This window comes from Neomonachus schauinslandi, chromosome 3 (assembly GCF_002201575.2).
Source record: "Neomonachus schauinslandi chromosome 3, ASM220157v2, whole genome shotgun sequence".
Classification (NCBI taxonomy): domain Eukaryota; kingdom Metazoa; phylum Chordata; class Mammalia; order Carnivora; family Phocidae; genus Neomonachus; species Neomonachus schauinslandi.
In genome coordinates, this window is record NC_058405.1 from 165,014,583 (window position 1) to 165,032,774 (window position 18,192).

General features: G+C 36.4%; 1 protein-coding gene across 2 annotated transcripts in view; it reads left to right on the forward strand.

The window, feature by feature from the left end:
* The window catches only part of CCNYL1 (cyclin Y like 1), a 35,642-nt gene that overhangs the window by 1,601 nt on the left and 15,849 nt on the right, over positions 1-18,192 (forward strand). The window contains exons 2-4 of one of the 2 annotated variants that reach the window (XM_044913387.1): positions 9,781-9,855; positions 11,489-11,523; positions 16,645-16,745. In XM_044913387.1, coding sequence (XP_044769322.1) covers positions 9,781-9,855; positions 11,489-11,523; positions 16,645-16,745 — 211 coding nt within the window. The remainder of the gene's footprint in view (positions 1-9,780; positions 9,856-11,488; positions 11,524-16,644; positions 16,746-18,192) is intronic. The other variant, XM_044913388.1, reaches the window with a different exon arrangement.

Here is an 18,192-nt window from a genome sequence, read left to right on the forward strand (position 1 = left end):
GTAGAATCTTGTTCAACTTTCAGAATGTTGGGGTAAAAGTACTTCTGACTAACTGTTGGGGAAGGGGGAGAGAAAAGAGGAAATGTTTGATTTTTGCCTCTGGAATTTTGGAAAGGGATAACTAGGTAAAGATAATTCTGAGTATCTTTAATAAAGTCTTACATCCTTTGAAGTAGAAAACATCGTATCATAAAGATGTTAAAGCCCCATTAGCCCATTTGTTTCATTGAAGTGCCCCAGTTTATTTCATTATTTCCTAGAGGACAGGTCTTGTAGCTCTTTTTCTAAGTAAACTTTAGTTGGGCTGTTAATTTCTTTGAGTTATAATAATTAAGCCTGTGGATTTACCCATATGATGGACATGGCTTTGTAACTGGAAAGTACTGCTTTTTCAGAATATTGAAGTATTGTAAAAGAATGAACAAATTATATGAACTAATTGTACTTTTAAACACAAAGCATGTAAGGACTTGAGAAAACTTCCGCTCTGCTTGGTGCTCTAAGGTAAGCCTCTGAGTGATTTGACAAACTAGTTAGTAGATGGGTAGTGTTGGATGAGAGACCAAAGTTGGACCTTTTTATAATTCTTTGAAGATTTGCAACACATCTTCATGTCCGCCTCATTTGGCCCTTCCAACTACAAATAAGGCCCGTGTGTATTCTCCCTGTGTTGCTGATGAAGGGGAGAGACTCCAAGATGGGCAATGACTGTGTAACACAGCTACTGAACAGAAGAGACTGACATGGAGGTGATAGATTGCCAAATTCAGTTCTAGGGATGCCTAAGAAACTCTAGAATGCATCTAGTATTTTGTTACTCATCCATACGATAGGCCTGTCTCCACTCACTTGTTTTGATTATTTCCATTCAAAGTTTATTGTTCACAATTCAGAAGCAACTTTTACCTCTCCCTCCTTTGTCTGTAATCATTACAATAGATAAGACTAAAAGTAGAAGCCATGATAGAGCCTAGATTAACCAGTCAGATAAATGGGTTGATGCGTTTAAAAGAGTTTGTTTGGTGATCTCTAATTAAAGCCAAGAATGCCCTGGACAGAGGAACATTAGGAAAAGCTGATAAGGTAAGGTACACAGTATTAAGCATAGGACTATAAGGAGTGTTAAACCGGAAAAGTTAAAAAAAAAAAAAATCACGAATACACAATTTACCTTTTGTGTTTAACATGATAGTTAAAATTCAGTTTGTCTTAATTTTCTTTGGCGTTCAATAAAATGATAAGAGAAGCCTCAATTTCAGCATTTGCCTATTAGGTTTCCATAGAAACAAGGTCAGAACACCAAATATAAAGTACAGGCACATTGAGAGTTTGCTTTCAATGTCTTTATTTCTGGCATTTTTATATCAGTTTCCCTGGGAACTAAGAAATACCTACTTAAATATAAAACATTTTGGCTTTTCTACGATGAAGAATTTAATTGGTTCATTTCTTAGACAAAATCATCCATACATAGTGTTGTGCCTTGTTTTTCTGAAACATTTCAGAAGAACATGATTTCTTCAAGCCATTTCAAAGAGCTATTCCTAAGAACCTAGTGTAGATTTCATATAGACTCAAAAGAATTTTTCTACTACCTTACCTTTATCTAACAGCATTTCCACAATAACTGATGGTAGTATCAATAACACAAAATAAGACACTAACATCGTATTATCCGGCCTTATTACTGTTCATCAACTTTTCATACAGCCTTTTATGTTCCGACCTTAGAGGCTTCACTAATTTGCTGGCCAAAAATGCTCTCTCAAGTGACCCCTTCTTCCCCCTTCCCCTGAGGAGTGGGGAAGGAATTGGCAATATGATGTGGAAAAACCTCTGAGCAACAGAGCTTTCCTCTTTCCAGTAGCTATTTTAAACACATTTTTTTTTTTGCTTTTTTTTTTTGATGACAATAGGCGTTTGCTGTAAAAGGTTTAGAAAATACAAAAAAGTCATTCACTTAGAATATCCAGAAGTTTTATTAATATTTTAGTGTTTATTCTTACTAAACCTTTCATATGTATATAAACATAACATTTTGTTTATTTCACAAAAAGAGATAACTTTATTTTTGCTGCTTTATAACTTTTTGTTTTAAAGACAGATAATGACCTAAAGCTCCTGGAACTGTGCCTGATACCTAGAAAGCACTCCAGGATGTATTTCCATGGAGCTGCACAAAGCTCTACCACATGCCTTTTAATAGCTGTTTAGTGTACCATTAAATGCTTGGAGCACCATTCATTTACCTACCCTTTATGATTGGGCATCTCTTATAGTAAAACAGAACAGAATCCCATTATCATGCTTTATTCTGGGGACACAGATAAAAACTGGTGCATTGTACCACTCTTTAGAATTCAGATGGTATATACTTTGTCTTATGACTTAGTCATTTTGTAGGTAAAATACTTTAACATTAAATGTCCTTATACCAAATTGAAGTTACTGTTGGTTTTTCACTGGATGTTAGAATTCCTCTTTGAGATTTTTGTGGTTCTTGGTAGCCTGTCTTGTGTCTTTAATTCGGAATAACTACTACTCTGAGAGATCTGAAAGTAATGCTGGTCTAAGATGACTAATCAAAAGAAGCATTAGAAGAAATCTTAGTTGGGAAAACTGGGAGAAACTTAACTGGGTTTGAGTACACTGATGTTTTTTGGGCACTGTTCCAGATGCAGGACAGACAGTGGTATACAGGACAAAGCCCCTACCCTTCACTCCTTACATTCTGGAGGGACCTAGGGGCAGACAGCACATGAATAATGAAAGAACCTCAGGTGGAGAGGTGCTGAAAGAAAGTGAAAGAAGGTCAAGGATGGGAGAAGGGCAGGTTTACAAGAAGTGGTTAAAGACTGCTGCTCTCAAGTGACAAGTACACAGCCCTAAAAGTGAGAGGGAGCTGTGGGAGGATGTGGGAGAAGAGGCTTCCGAGCAGAGTTCCTCACATGGGAATATGCTGGTGCAGGCACAGGACAGAGACACGGGCATGGCAGCAGCAGGGTGAGAGGGATGCCAGCAGGGATGTGGTGGGTTCAGACTTCGTGTGCCTATCGGGCCTTCACAAAAAATAGGGATCTTAGTTTAGTTGTAATGGGAAACCAGTGGAGGATTATATGCAGGGGAATGAGCTTAATTCTTTAAAAAACGAAACACAAAAACAACAGGCTAGCCGCTGTGTGAGAATGTGTAACATAGGCATGGATGGAAGCAGGGAGACCAGGTAGAAGGCTGGTGCAGTAGAGGTGAGAGCCAAGAGTGGACTGAACAGAAAACCATACAGGCCTAAACTATGGACTGACTTATAACAAAGATATGAAGGGCAAGTCACAGAAAAAGAAATGCAGATGACCCTTAACCATGTCTTCATGCATATGTGAAATGCAAAATAAAACTATACTGTAGCTTCTCTCCTATTGAGAGAAAATCCAGTGACGCCACATTCTTTGGTGAGACTGTGAAGAAACAGTTATATTCATATATTGCTGGTGGAAATGCAAAATGGTTTGACCCCGTGAAGGGGAAATCGGCACAATCTCACAACGTTGCAGATACATTTAATCCAGAAACCCTATCTCGAGGAATTTATTCTGAAGATATACTCCACAAATATGAAAACCACATATTCACTAAGTTTTTGTTTTAATATTTTCAAAAGCAAAGTATTAGCAATAATGTCCGGTAGGAGCTGGTAAAATCAACTGGTACATCCACACAGTGGAGAGCTATGGAGCTGTAAAAAAGAGCAAGGTCTTCACTGCTGTGAAGTGATCTCCAGGATATGTTACATGGAAAAAGCAAGGAGAGGACATAACAGTAATCTACATGACAGAAGCAGGGGAACTAGGTATTTGCTTAAAGAAACCAAAATCACAGAGAAATTCTTACTGATTGTGTGACTTTTATTCCTTTCCCTTTACTGTTAGCCGAAGCACATATTTGCTTAAGGTGGTAGTTGGGTGTGAGTAATGAGTGGGCATTTCATACACTTTCTAATGAAATGCTAAATGTTCACTTTTTGCTTTTGAGTTCATTTGTAAAAGCTTTGTTTTGTCATTTATTGTGCTTTATAAGTATATCGATTGTTCTTGCATTTCTTTTGATCCTCACAATGTTTTGAGTTACATAGTATAAGAATTAAATGTTTTACACATGAGAAGACAAGCTCTCAGAGTTAAAATCTGATTTTTCAAATTTTTTTTTTTTTTTTTTTTAAAGAAATGAGGCAATAGATAAGGGATATAGATTACAGATATATGACATACTAGAATAGAATTTATTGAATGACTTATCATGTGGGCTACTTTGGATACTACTTTTTTTTCTCACCCTTTTGTGTGTGTGTGTGTGTATTAAAGTAATTAAGCTTTAGAATTAAAATATTAACATTGCCCAGTGTGAAATAAAAATAAAGGTAACTTGCAGCCCAGAAATGTTCTTTGAAGTTCAAGAAACTGAGCAAAAATACTTGTTAGAAGTGTATAAAGGAAGAAAGGTGTACTTCACTCTATGAAATGTCACATCTCTGCTACAGTCCCTAAACATGGATTGAGAATTAAAACAAGGCAAGACTGAGAACCAAGGTAGACGCAGGTACAGAGGTGGCTTGGAAGCCAGAGTTAAGAAGCAGAAGAATTAATTAGGAATTACCTGGAAGGGGTGGACTCAGGGATAAAATCATCAGTGTACATGGTAATTGTAAGACTTGAAATATTTGTGTTAATGGGCCATAAAATGAACACAGTGTACTGTATAGGGATGATAGCATAGTTCAGTAAATGCAGGAAGCCTTAAGTGAACAGGTGCCCAGCAGTTGGCCCAGAAACTGCTGACATCTTCTATTTAATTGGAATATATTGAAATCAATATATTGAAATCAATCTCTGTGAAATACACTGCTCTGACAGTTTCTTGGTCACTACCTTCTCTCCCTAATATTTTGACATTTATTGACATTTATAGTTGCATAATTTTACATATTTAGCCTTTGATAATGCATTTCATTTTTTCTAAGTTGCCTGTATTTTCACATTTTTAACATCTGTACATCTTATAACTGGGGGAATCTTAGATTAAGGGAAAAGCAGTATTGCATGTCAGTGGTTTTTATAGATTTCCTCTGTATTTACATTAAGACCCAAGTTTAATTTTTTTTTGAAGTCCTACTTTTCCTACATCAACCTGTCATGCTGTCAAATTAAGTTGCAATTTAAATTGATTTAAAAAAAAAGTGATGGGTCTTAAAATACAATTTGAATCATAACTTCTAATCATGAACTCAGGAGTATTTCTCTTAGGTTGAAACATTCTTAGAGGTTTCTAAAGTAATTTGGGGGGCACCTGGGTGGCTCAGTTGTTAAGTGTCTGCCTTCGGCTCGGGTCATGATCCCAGGGTCCTGGGATCGAGCCCCGCATCGGGCTCACTGCTCGGCGGGAAGCCTGCTTCTCCCTCTCCTGCTCCCCCTGCTTGTGTTCCCTCTCTCACTGTCTCTCTCTCTGTGTCAAATAAATAGATAAAATCTTTAAAAGAAAAAAAAGCAATTTGGGGTAGGTTCACATACAAGATGTACAGTAATTTCATGCCATCTCTCTCAGTCACTGTGCACGCGTGCATATGTGCATGTTGGTGGGAAGTGGTGACACTTTGCTTAATAGTTGGCAGTCTTACCTTTGTGATAGTGCAAGCAGGGTAGTACAGTTGATCACAGTTGTCTTAGGTTCTTGAGAAAACAGAAATGGACAGTGCAGAAACTGTGTGTGTCATCTGAGTTTAATATCTAATGGCTTAAGTATCCATTCTGTAGAATAGAAATGTGGTTTTTGTCATTAGCAAAAAGTGCAAGTTATATAGAAAATTGTCATAGACTAGAGACAGAAGATTACTATTTTCTGAAAACCTCATGCAAATTGACAACATTTTAGGGTCCTCGTAGGTGTAATACATATATAATACATACAAGTGATAGGCAACTCACCAAAGTGGAAATAACACTGGTAACTGTCGGGAAAATAGTCAAACTGTGTAATCAGAAATGCAAATTAGAGACAGTGAACTTCCTCATTTACATCAGTAGGAATTTTTTCTTTCAAGTATTGGAAGTTAGGGTGGGAGTGAAAACTGGTGCAGTTGATAGCATTATACACTAATATGCTCACACCTTTTTTAGAAAGCAGCTTAATTGGTATTATACATTGAGCCATGACAATGATCTAACCTTATGGTCTACTCATCCCATTTTGGAGATCTTTCCTAAGGAGATAAAAACAATTATTTTTAAAAAACTATGTATGGGAAGATTTTCCTCATAATATAAGAATAAAAGTTTGTAAGTGCCTAAACCCTAAGAGGGGATTGACTAAAGTATAGGAATAACACTTGGTAGGCCATTGTGTATCCATTAAATAGTAAATATATTTAGAATGGGGTGGAGATTGCTTCTCAGGAACAAAATAGGATGTAAATGATACACTGATTAGAGCTATTTTTTCTTTTTAAAGTGTAGGTAACAAAATAATGGTTGTGAGTTGAATACTTTTTTTTTTTTTAAAGATTTTTATTTATTTGACAGAGAACACAGCGAGAGAGGAACACAAACGGGGAGAGGGGGGAGAAGCAGGCTCCCCGCCGAGCAGGGAGCCCGATGCGGGGCTCGATCCCAGGACCCTGGGGTCATGACCCGAGCCGAAGGCAGACGCTTAACGACTGAGCCACCCAGGCGCCCCTTGATGAATAATTTTTAAACAAAGTAGTATTTTGGCTCTTGCAAATTTTTGTTCATGATCAGGTATTTCTTAAAGGAATGAGCAAATGACTTTTATCTGTTTGCACCTTTAATGTGATCATCTGTACTGCTGATTAACCAGGTCTCTTTCAGTTGCAAATTAAAATCTAAATTTTTTTTTTTTAAATATTGACTTTGTAACCAGAGTTCATGGAGTAAATTGGGTACTACTTGACCTAGGAATTAAATGGCCTGTCTCAGTTCTGCTCTCCTCTGTTGATATACCCTAGAAAGGTTCCCCTCTCCCCCAACCCCCCTCCCCCAAGATGGCAAAGGAAGCCTGGGGCAGCTCCAGACTAGCCAAGAATCTACGGCTCTGCCTTTCTTGCTTTTTTTTTTTTTTAAGATTTTATTTATTTATTTAGAGAAAGCACGTGAGTGGGGGGAGGGCCAGAGGGGGAGAGAATCTCAAGCAGACACCATGCTGAGTGGGGAGCCTGACACAGGGCTCAGTCTCATGACCCTGAGATCATGACCTGAGCTGAAATCAAGAGTCAGATGCTTAACCAACTGAGCCCCCCAGGAGCCCCAGCTCTGCCTTTCTCAGTGGTTTTTTGGAAGTCCCAGGGCAGCAGTGGCCGCCCCAGCCTAGATGGGTTAGGGGGAGTGCCACTTTCCTTCTTGTCACTTGGGCTAATTTTGCTTTTTTTCTGCATGTTGCTATTTCTTTTATCCAGGGCCTCCTGATTTTTGTATTTAGATCCATAGTAGCATATCTTGGTTTGGGGAAGAGAGCGAGAGAGGGGGAGAGAGAGAAAGAGAGAGTGAGTGTGTGTGTGTGTGTGGCCTGCTCCCCCTTGATTCTGGTACTTACTTTTCGTGGATTTCCCATTGAAAAGTGTTAATTAAACTTTCGTGCCATAGGCACTGATACATAATGTGTTTACTTCTGCAAACATTTCTGCCTAGTTTTTAAATTCACATGTAGTGTATTTGCTTTCTTTTTGGTAAGAAGTTGGTCATGAACTCTTTCGGAAGCCTTAGGTTAGAGGCAGCTGTGAAAGTCTTTGTCACTTTGAGCACAGCTGACTTCATTTATTTTCCAAATAGCTAACATTGTCTCATTTTTCAAATATGTGAAAAGTTTAATTTTTATGGTTCTTTTACATAAAAATGTTGAATAGAATAGTTTCTCCAAAAGTAGTCTAACAAACTTCAAATTCAGTGAAGGAATTTCCATGAAGAACAAAGCTGTGTTTAGCTATGTAAATTTTTAGTGCTGGCAGTACCATTAAAATGGATGGTTCAGATTCCTGTTAAACCAGGAAGTCCCAAATGATGTTTGTGAAAGAGTCTAACTATATTACTTGGAGGAAAAAGGGATTCTAGGTAGATAAATTGTGAAATGCTGAATTAGACAATATTCACTATAAGACTGATTAGTTTTTAATGGACATTTTGATTCTCTAAGAGCCAGGGATATTATTTTCTATTAGACTGCCAACATCCCTTTTAAAAACAGAACAGTTATTATGTGGTTTGGGAAATACTAGACTTAACCATTACTCTGTCAGGATCTTGGTCCAGTTTCTTGCAAGATTATCTAAGTACTTTGGGATGGACATTGCTGAGGAGTGTCATACGGTGTTTTTTTTTTTTTCTTTTTAAGAGAATTTTGAGTTGTTCTTAACAAAGTTTGTTGCAATATGAAAGTCATTTGTTTACTTCTATTAAAGTATCAGGCTGTCTTGTCAAACACAATGAAGTGGCCCAAAAATATATTTCAGAGCTCACAGAGCTTAAAAAGAACAAAGATCATATGCAACCAGACAAAAACCTATTTCTGCATTTCCTATTTCTTGCTCAGACTGCTTTGCTTACCAGACTGTCACTAAACATCTTGAGGAAATGCAGGGATCATTTTGTTTGGAATCTTAGACACACCAGAGGTTTGGCTTTTTTTTTAAATGACAACTTTATTATCCCCTATGGTGGCAAACCTTGTTCTATGAAAATTCAAGTACCTGTTTTGTATTCTTGTGTAAATAGAGAATTTCCCCACCTTGGTGCAAAGTGGACTACAGGCAGACATACCTTTACATAGTTATGGACAAAATTTTTTACAAGTAGCTCCATGATCTGCTCCAGAAAGTACTCTTATTGAAGCCCCAAATTAATCATGCAGCATGGATGGAAGAAGCAGGAGTTTAGCTTTGGAAATTGAGAGCAAAAGTTAAAAATTACTTGCTATCATAGAAGTGTACCTGTAGATTAGAACATTGAACTTTTATACAGTTTTTAAAAATCTGCCATGATGGATAGTCCCCTGCATAAACCACAGCTAACTAGATGAGTTCATTTGTTGAATGGAGTTAGAATTAGCTATTTGATTATCTAAAGAATATTTGCTTGCCAAAAGCAACTTGTTTGGTTTTGGCATATTTGATATATTGAGCTGGTATCTGACAGTAATAGCCACAGCATAACTTGCTTTTTGAGACTGCTTTTGGAATATGGTAGTAATATCAGCTTAAAGGATGGTGACAGGATTTTTAATAGTTAAGTAGGAGGGGGAAGGCACAAATATAATTCCGTCTAAAAGTTGCATAGATTATTTAGGTGCAGGTTAAAAAAAAGTTTAAGACACAGCCTGGTTTTATTCCACATATGTGGATTCTACAATTTTGCAGTTTCCCAGTATAATTTTTATATTGTTGCCTTTACTAAAATTGGCTTTTTATCATTACTAAAAACTCTTCCCAAGACTGCTAAGTGATTAAAATTGATGTGTAGTTATTTATTTATTTATTTTTAAATATTTTTATTTATTTATTTGAGAGAGAGCATGAGAGGGGGGAGGGTCAGAGGGAGAAGCAGACTCCCTGCCGAGCAGGGAGCCCGATATGGGACTCGATCCCAGGACTCCAGGATCATGACCTGAACCGAAGGCAGTTGCTTAACCAACTGAGCCACCCAGGCGTCCCGATGTGTAGTTATTTTTAAAGTCATGTATTTTTCTACTCAAATTATCACACCTTTTTCTCTTCTTCCTATACAGAGTTAGCTTTGGAATCAAACCCTTCTGACCATCCAAGGGCAAGCACAATTTTCCTGAGCAAATCTCAAACGGATGGTAAGACAGTATTTTTTTCCCCTGAGAAGATTGAAAACTGTTTTTTGTTTTGTGTTTTATAGAAAGCCCCTAAAAGAACTCATACATTAGTTTAAATGTTTCCTTTTTCATGTATTCATTTCTTATTTTAATATGTGATGATATACTTTCCTTTAATTGTTACTGATTTAGTTAGCAGAACACGGGAGACTCTGTTTACACGTTTTGCCACCTCTTTATCAACACAGTCACTTGTGACCACATGATTTAGATGTGGTCTAATTCTCCATACTCACCTTGTCCTTTTCCCCTGGCTCCAAAGAACACAGGCTTTAAAGATGAGTGATAGGATTTAGGCCACAGTTAGGTTTTCATTTAACAAATAAAATTTTAAAAATCAGTCGTTAATTTATGGGGATTGAATCTGTGATTCTGGCCCCATTTTACACTATGCTCAACCAAACAAGCCTATCTCACATCTGCATTTATTCTACTCTATTCTAATGTAGTGATGTGCCAGGATACGTGGGAACAAACATGCCCTTTGGGATTTCCTAGTAGGTTAGCTTCAGCAACAGAGACCAGTATAAATTGCCTGTGTCCTTGATTTATAATGAGAATCAGAACTGTAGAGTTTTTAGCACTCCTGCTTGCCTGTTTATTTTCCTTAATGTTATGTTAAATCCTTTTTTATTTGAACTAAAAAGTCATACATGACCAGGTTTTTCAGTTGATTATGACAGCAGGAGTATAAAAATGGGGGTTTTTAACCTGCATTTTCACAGTGTATGTACATAGCCTGACTTGAGCAGATCACTTCTGGTTAGGATTGCTATATTTCTCTGTTTCTTCCAGAAACATAGCCTGCCCACATGTAGAAACAGTGTGGAGACAGTAAAAGCAAAGCTATCTCATGTCTCTTTCTCCTCAGTCATAAAGAATGTGTACCTATGATGTCACCCCACATTAAAGGAGGCAGTGTGGGAAACAAAGTGGGGTCCAAGACCCTCATTGGAGCTTTTATTCTTCTTCTGGTCTTCGTTAGAGCAAAGTGATTTTGTGTGCTCTAGATATATTCAGTTAGGTTAGCACACTCATTAAACTATAAATTTAAGATAGATACTTTCCAGTTGTGTAATGACCCATTTTATTTTTTTAGCAAGGTATTTTAGTAGATCACCAATAAGTGCTTCAGGATGCTTCCAGGATACTGATGTATCTAGAAATTAGTGCCTGGTCAGAAACTGATTCTTAGAGCTGTCAGATCCTGGTAATTGAAGTAAGTTGTATGTAAACATAGAATTAGAAAATACTGTGTAGTGGTTCAGATATTCAACAGGTAAACATTTTTATTAGTTAAATTTTTCACCTGGCCTAGTTTGCTTTGTCCTTTTCTTTTGTACATGGGGAGCCTTTCGTTTGTACCTAACAGAAAATCTGTTAGGTCAAAAAGTAAAACTAAGTTTTTAGATTTTACTTTATAGGATTTATCTTGCTAGGGGATTTAAATTATAAATTTTATTGGAAATTATATTTTAAAAATGGAATTTCATCTCATTTTGTTCGTTGGTAATCCGTCAGATAAGTAGCAACTACTTTTACTTTTCTATGGCATTTGTATCAGAATTGATCAGTTAATTTTTTTTATTCTTAGTGCGAGAAAAGAGGAAGAGCAACCATTTAAACCATGTAAGTAAACAGTTGAAAAGTTAAATAAGAAATTAATAGTTTGAATTAAAAGTATGTCTGCCATTATTCCTAAAAAATATAATGGATCCAATACTGTTAGCACTGTTAGGACCTCTTTTGTAGATTTTCTAAATCTCTTCTATTTTCCTCATTATCAAATGTATTCAGGAAAGTCTCTGGCTCAGTAGTGCCCATTTTTTAAGGGTTCTGACATGTAGCTTAAATTTAAATAACGTGGTTATGGTATAAAGTTCTGTCTTCAATTTTTTTGCCTTAATTTTTTAATCTTATTTTTTAACCAAAGTAACCAAACATAATAACTAAGTTAATTTTTAGCACTATTGACTTCCTGTTGTGCCAGGTGAAAGCTTAGCTTCATCACTCCACCGTGGCCTTATTCCCTCAACCTGTATCATGGTTTTTGTTAAGTCAGAATCAATGTGTATGTTGTTATGACTATGCAAATATTGTTCCCTGCTGAGCCATATAGTTCTCTGCCTGTGCCTTCTCCTGTATACGCTTCATTCTTTTTAAATATTTCTGAAACCCGAGCACTTCTGCACTTCTCCAGGATAATCCAGTCCCCATTTTCCTAGCCAACATGATCTCACACAGCCAAATGCTGTAAGTAGCTCCCTGGCGGGTCTTTCTGCTTTCACATTCTTCCTTTTTTTTTTTTTTTGTGGAATTAATTTCCTGACGATATTCACTTGCCTATTTTCTAACAGCTAATTCCGCCCCCCCAAATGTTGTAACATTTGTCACGTGTCCATCAAAAATATTTTTCGTTTACTAAAACACATCTGTTACATTTTTTTCTTGGATTGTCTTTCTATTCCGGTAGAGTAGACTGGTTTTCGCTAGGCTGGCTATGTGTCTGTTTTCCTGGGATATCTCCTTGAAGTCATCTGGGATCTCACATAACTGCTGTCTTGTTGGATCCCCTATATCCTAGATTCTTGGTTTCCCTTTGTCTTGTTATATGCCCTTGTTTTACTGGAGCACATTTTTCTGGGAATGGGCAGAAGTTTTTAGAGATCTAGCTTCTCTGAAACTCCTGCTGTTTGATAAAGTATAGAATTCTAGGTTGAAACTAATTTTTGCAGTTCTACAGACATTTCTGTATTGTCTTCTCATTTACAATGTTGCTCATAAATCTGTTGACATTATATGATACATTGTACATTTCCAATTTTAGTCATTGTTCCCCCATCCCTTCTTTCTCTGAAACCTTCTAGTACCTTCTCTGTCCCTGAGATTCTGAAATTTCATAATATGGTTTGATATGGACCTTTTCATTTTATTGGGGCCAGTAAGTCTGCAGACCATCTCTTCTTCTAATGAATGTCTTTTTTTTTTTTCCTTAGTCTGGTATTTGTCATTCAGATGTTGGACCTCTTGGACCATTGTTCCTGCACAGATCTCTAATTTTTCCCCCTTCTTTTTTCCATTCTGTCTTTTTGTCCTACTTCCTGGGGACTTCCTTTACTTTATGCTCTAACCCTTCTTCTATTGAATACTGAGTTTTGTCTATCTTATTTTTAATTTATACAGTTCTCTTATAGTCTATCATTATTTATAGCATCTAGTTCTTTCACCAGTGCAATTTCTTATCTTTCTGAGGGTTTTTAAGAATTTTTTAAATTTTCATTTGCTTCTTAATTTTGTCATTCCCACCAATTCCTTTTTTCCGTTTTGATCTCTCTTACTTGTTGGAGGCTTCTCTCAAATGTGTAGTGGTCCCTGCCTGTATCTGTGATCTCACTGGAAGTGTACCACAAGGGAGCAAGACTTGTTCACTAATGGGCCTCACTCTGGGTGTTTGGGGGCTGAGCCTCTGAATTCTGAGCCTGCCTTGGGTTCTGTAAGACAAACTGGCTTTCTTGTTCCTGTCCCAGTCTCTGTGCTTTCTCTCTTCTGCCATGTCAGTTGCCACTCCTTGTCTAGTCTTTTCACCTTTCAAACATTAAAAAGCATCTGCTATTTATCCTGTGTTGTATATAACCTCTAAAAGGAGGGGGAGAGGAAATAGATTTGTGATCAGTCCACCATGTTTTTAACTCTAACTTAGAATGTGTTTTGAAAGTATAAATTTAAGTTTAAAGTTTTAACTCAGTATAATTAATGATATTAATTCAGACCGTATTTCCGGTTATACCTATAATTAGCATATTACGCTTTTCTCCTAAGGCCTTGATTAAGAATTCAAACCATGCACCCTGTCATATTGTCCCATTAATGTGCAACATAGATGAAGCAGTTTTCATTAATGCATAGTGTTGGAAATTTTTAAGTTGTCTTATGAAAAAGACAAAACTTGTCCTGTGAAAATGGGAGACACAAAAGTGAACTTCAGCAGTAGGCACAATGGGCAGGTCAGTGGCTGGGGGTAAGATTTCAACAGGTACTTGACCTTTGATGGTAAGGCTTGGATTGTGATTTCCTAGACTTCTAAGTATGATTATTTTCTAGTCTTTGCCATTGAACCGTAAGTCGGTGAAATAACCTTCGTTGTAAAGATCGTAAAAGTCCATCTATTCTGTTAGTGCTCAATGAGTAAAGATGAACACTGCCTTCCCTGTCTATTCTAGTAACCAACTGAAATAATATCTGTGAACACTAAACTGCCAATACTGTTTTTTGCTATTTGATTTTTTTTTTTTTGTATTTGCATTTTATGACCCTATTTTTGTCAGTGTTGTTATTGAGGCTGTAAGCCAGTGATGGTAAGCCTTTAACTGTAAAAAATAATTGCCTTAAAATTTTGGCTAATTTTAAGCTAATAAATAATTATAGCTAATATATCCAGGCTTTGTTCAGAGGCTTAATTCTGCAACCCTCTAGCTGAATACTAGGTATTACTGAATACTGAAAAGTAGGCCTGCCCTGATGGGGAAGTGTTCAGTGTTTCTTTGGTTGGATCTAGCCAGTAGACTAAGTTGCTGATTCACTAGCCCCCCATATGGCTGTAAGACCACATCTAATTAAAATTTTTAAATGTTTCACTAATATTTTCAAAGACAAGCCAGTATATATTCGTAATAGAAAAAAAATTTAATGGAGGAAAGTGGGAGCAAATATAACCCAAAGCTCTACCAACTTGTTTATATTTTGGTGCATTTTCTTTCTATTCTTTTTATAGCTCCCCAGTAGAGGTTTTTTGGTCAGAATTGACTTTTATTATGATATAATATACACCATAGTATACCCTATTAGTAGTGGCCTTAAAGAGAACTTTCTTCCATTTAGAGTAAAGTATTTAAATAAATTCATTTTCATTTTTTATGCTGTATTTATTGAGATTCTTAAAATAAATTACATATTCACTGAATAGCTTTAAAGAACATAACAGTTTTAGGTATAATTGAACATTTCTGGCTTGAAGGAGAATTTAGTGATACTTTTCAAAAATAGAATGTCTGGAACTTTTTGTTAATAAGAGGTAAATGGCTTTGCAGGAAAACATCTGAAACAAGTGAAATGGTGTTTTTATATACTGTGTGGATATTTCTGATTATTGGCTACTGGCAGTTTTTAAATGTTCTGTATTTTAAAAAAGTTATCAACTAGATTTTTTTCCCCTACCCCATCTGTCCTGTATTTGAGGGGGATGCTGACAGGAGAGTATGACAGCATGGCGAATGCTATTTTATATTAATAGGAGGAAGGAAGGCTCATCTGAATTAGTAAAAACAAAACAAAAAAAAACCCAAAATACAACAAAACCAAGCATTAAAATTATTGGTATTCTGTGGTATTGAATGCTGCCATTACTTTTAACTACTTAAAGTGACTGGGATTTGTTTATTGGTCTTACTTTAAGGAAGAGAATTGTCCTAACATAGCTTAGGCTATTTCAGTATTTGACTGTTGCTATATACTTGGGCTCAGGCTCTTCACAGATAAATGGATACTTCTAAAGTGTTTTAAAGATGGTTTATTCTATGGAGGGTCTCCAGAAGTTCATTGTCACCTCTCTGACACTATGCTAATAAATTCTCACTAATTTGTAGTAAGATTTACCTTCAGTTGTAACTGATTTTAAATAATGTGTCAAGCACTTATTGAACTCCTAATTTGTCCCAGGTTCTGTGTTCAGTAGCTGGAGGTAGGAGGAGTAAGAGTCCTCCCTTCCCTGGAGAAGCTTACGTTCTTAGGAGGGAGACATCCTGCAAGCAATTGGTAGCATGTATCAAGTGGCAGATTAGATGTGTGAGCATTCAGAAAAGGGAGAAGTTTTGTGGTGTGACTGCTGGCAAAGGTGTCCTGGAGGTAGATGGGGTCAAGCTTTCTGGGACAAGGAGGAAGAAAAAGGCATTGTAGGCATAAAAAGCAGCACGAGTGAGGCAGGAAATTGTTGTGATGAATGTCAAGCAACTTACAGAATAGAATTAATAAAATTTTTAAGTGAATGGAAAGTACTCAGAGGTTCTCACTTGAGTAATGTGATGGCAGTCTTATTTAAACATGAAGTTAAAGTGAAGTTCTCATAATAAGCTGTTTTATGGATGTGAGAGAATCTTAAAGCAGTACTCTGTTGCCCTCCAGATAAGGAAACTGAGGCCTAGAGAGACCTACACCCCCCTCCCCACCCCAGCTTATTAGTGGTAGAGCAACCCTGGTACAAACAGCCTCTGACTCAAGAACAGATCTGCTTCATCACACTGTCTCCTGAACTGATACATTTATTATCAGCTTCCATTTCTGCAATAAAATGTTCTTGCATCAATATTATATAAGGCATTACATTTCATTGTAGTAAATGAACAGTAGAAATAGTCTCAGCTGCTTTTCATTTCTTAAGGAAAAAAACCACACTGAAATCTTATTCTAAGTTTCTTACATTATTATAAAGGGAATTTATAATAGGTGCTTGCCAGGTTTGATAATAGGTAATTTATCAAGGTCAGTAGTTTATAACCCATTCCTTAAATCTTGTGTGGGAAGTTAGAGCATCCACTGGGTTCCCACAGAGCTGCACATGATCGCACACTTCAAGCAGTTCATGAAGTATAAGAAAAATCTTAATGCTTTATCGTTTGACATTTTAACCGAGGAAAAAACACACTTTTATAGGTTTAACTTACTGTGACATTTTCTTCTATTTCCCTTCCCCTTCAGGTATCTCCAGGGCAGCTTACTAAAAAGTATAGCTCATGCTCAACAATATTTCTAGATGACAGCACAGTCAGCCAACCTAATCTTAGAACCACAATAAAATGGTGAGTACAACTAGGTTGCCAAGGGCTGAGTGACAGACCCCCTCATGCTAAAAGCATCCTAGCCATACTTGGTCATTTCAGTCATTTGATTGTCCTTTTCAGTGATCAGGTTAAGAAACTGGTGTCTATTTTATATTGCTTTCCAGGACCTCAGTCTGAATATTCAGTTTCCATTTTAATCTTAGAGTGCATGGTAGAAGGGAAAGCCAGTTAGCAAATAAAAAAATCCCAGGAAAAGTACACTTCTTACTTAATACATTTCCATTGTTAAGACATTGTTGAACATAATGAGAGGGAGAGGTCCTTTTTGTTGGATGTTTCTAGAAAAAAAGTATTTCTTTATGAATTATGGGCCTAAAACAATGTGTACTACTTTGGAAGCTACTCTTGAAAGAAGGAATAGTTTGTCCCCTACTGGCAGCAAAGTGTATCTGCATTTAAATTTAATTTGATTTTTGTCAGATTTTCCCCATCATGCATTTTTTTTTTTCCCTGCACTATTTCTGTATGAAAATTAACTTCTCCTTCCTATCTCCCAAAGAGGGGGAAAATACACCAAATCAATCTTAAGGAACAAATTCTCAAGCTTAATTTCTTTATGGATGAAATTTTGCTCAAGTGAAAATTATAATTTAATAGATATACTTAATTTAACTTTATATATGTGTATAGATATAGAAATATATCTCTAGGACACTATATCAGTCCATTTATAAGAAAACCACAGCAGAGAACAATGAAAGAGATAGTTTTGGAAACATAACTGTGGTCAAGTTTATACTTCAGCAAACACGAACAGTGTTATGATGGAAACTATTCCTTAATTTCTGGGAGCACCTTATAATCCACAATTAAAGTTGCACTTTCAGAACACCCTAAGATGAACCTTTCAAGCTTACTTAAGGGAGGAAAAAAAACCCCCAAAACTGGATATGCAGAGCTTCCTGACTTCATCACGATTGGCCAAAGAACATTATTAACGTCTCTTTGGGACGTGAGTGTTGATTTTCCAGAACACAGTTTGGAACACTACTACAAAATATTAATATTCTCATCTTTAATTTTTAGTCTTAAAAAAATTGGCTTGTAAATTTAATCTTGTTTCTGATGTACCAGCTTTGTCAGCTCATTGAATTATCAGTAACTTCTACTTTAATTAAAAACAAATTCACAGTCATAATAATATAACTTTCCTCTCTCTCTTATAACAGTAGTAGAGATCAAATTGTGTTTCAGCAAAAACTGAGCCCCAAAATTCTGAAGTCCTGAGCTTTGACACCTAACAAGTAATTGCTGAATGTTTTTATTCAGCCAAGACACTAAATCCATGTGTAAAAAAAACCTCTATTTTGGTTAGAGTCCCCAGCTTTTGAGTTCAAAAGATTCTGATGTTTTAGTATTTAATTCAGAAGTGGTTTTAAAGATTAACCTTGCTCAGACAAAGTAG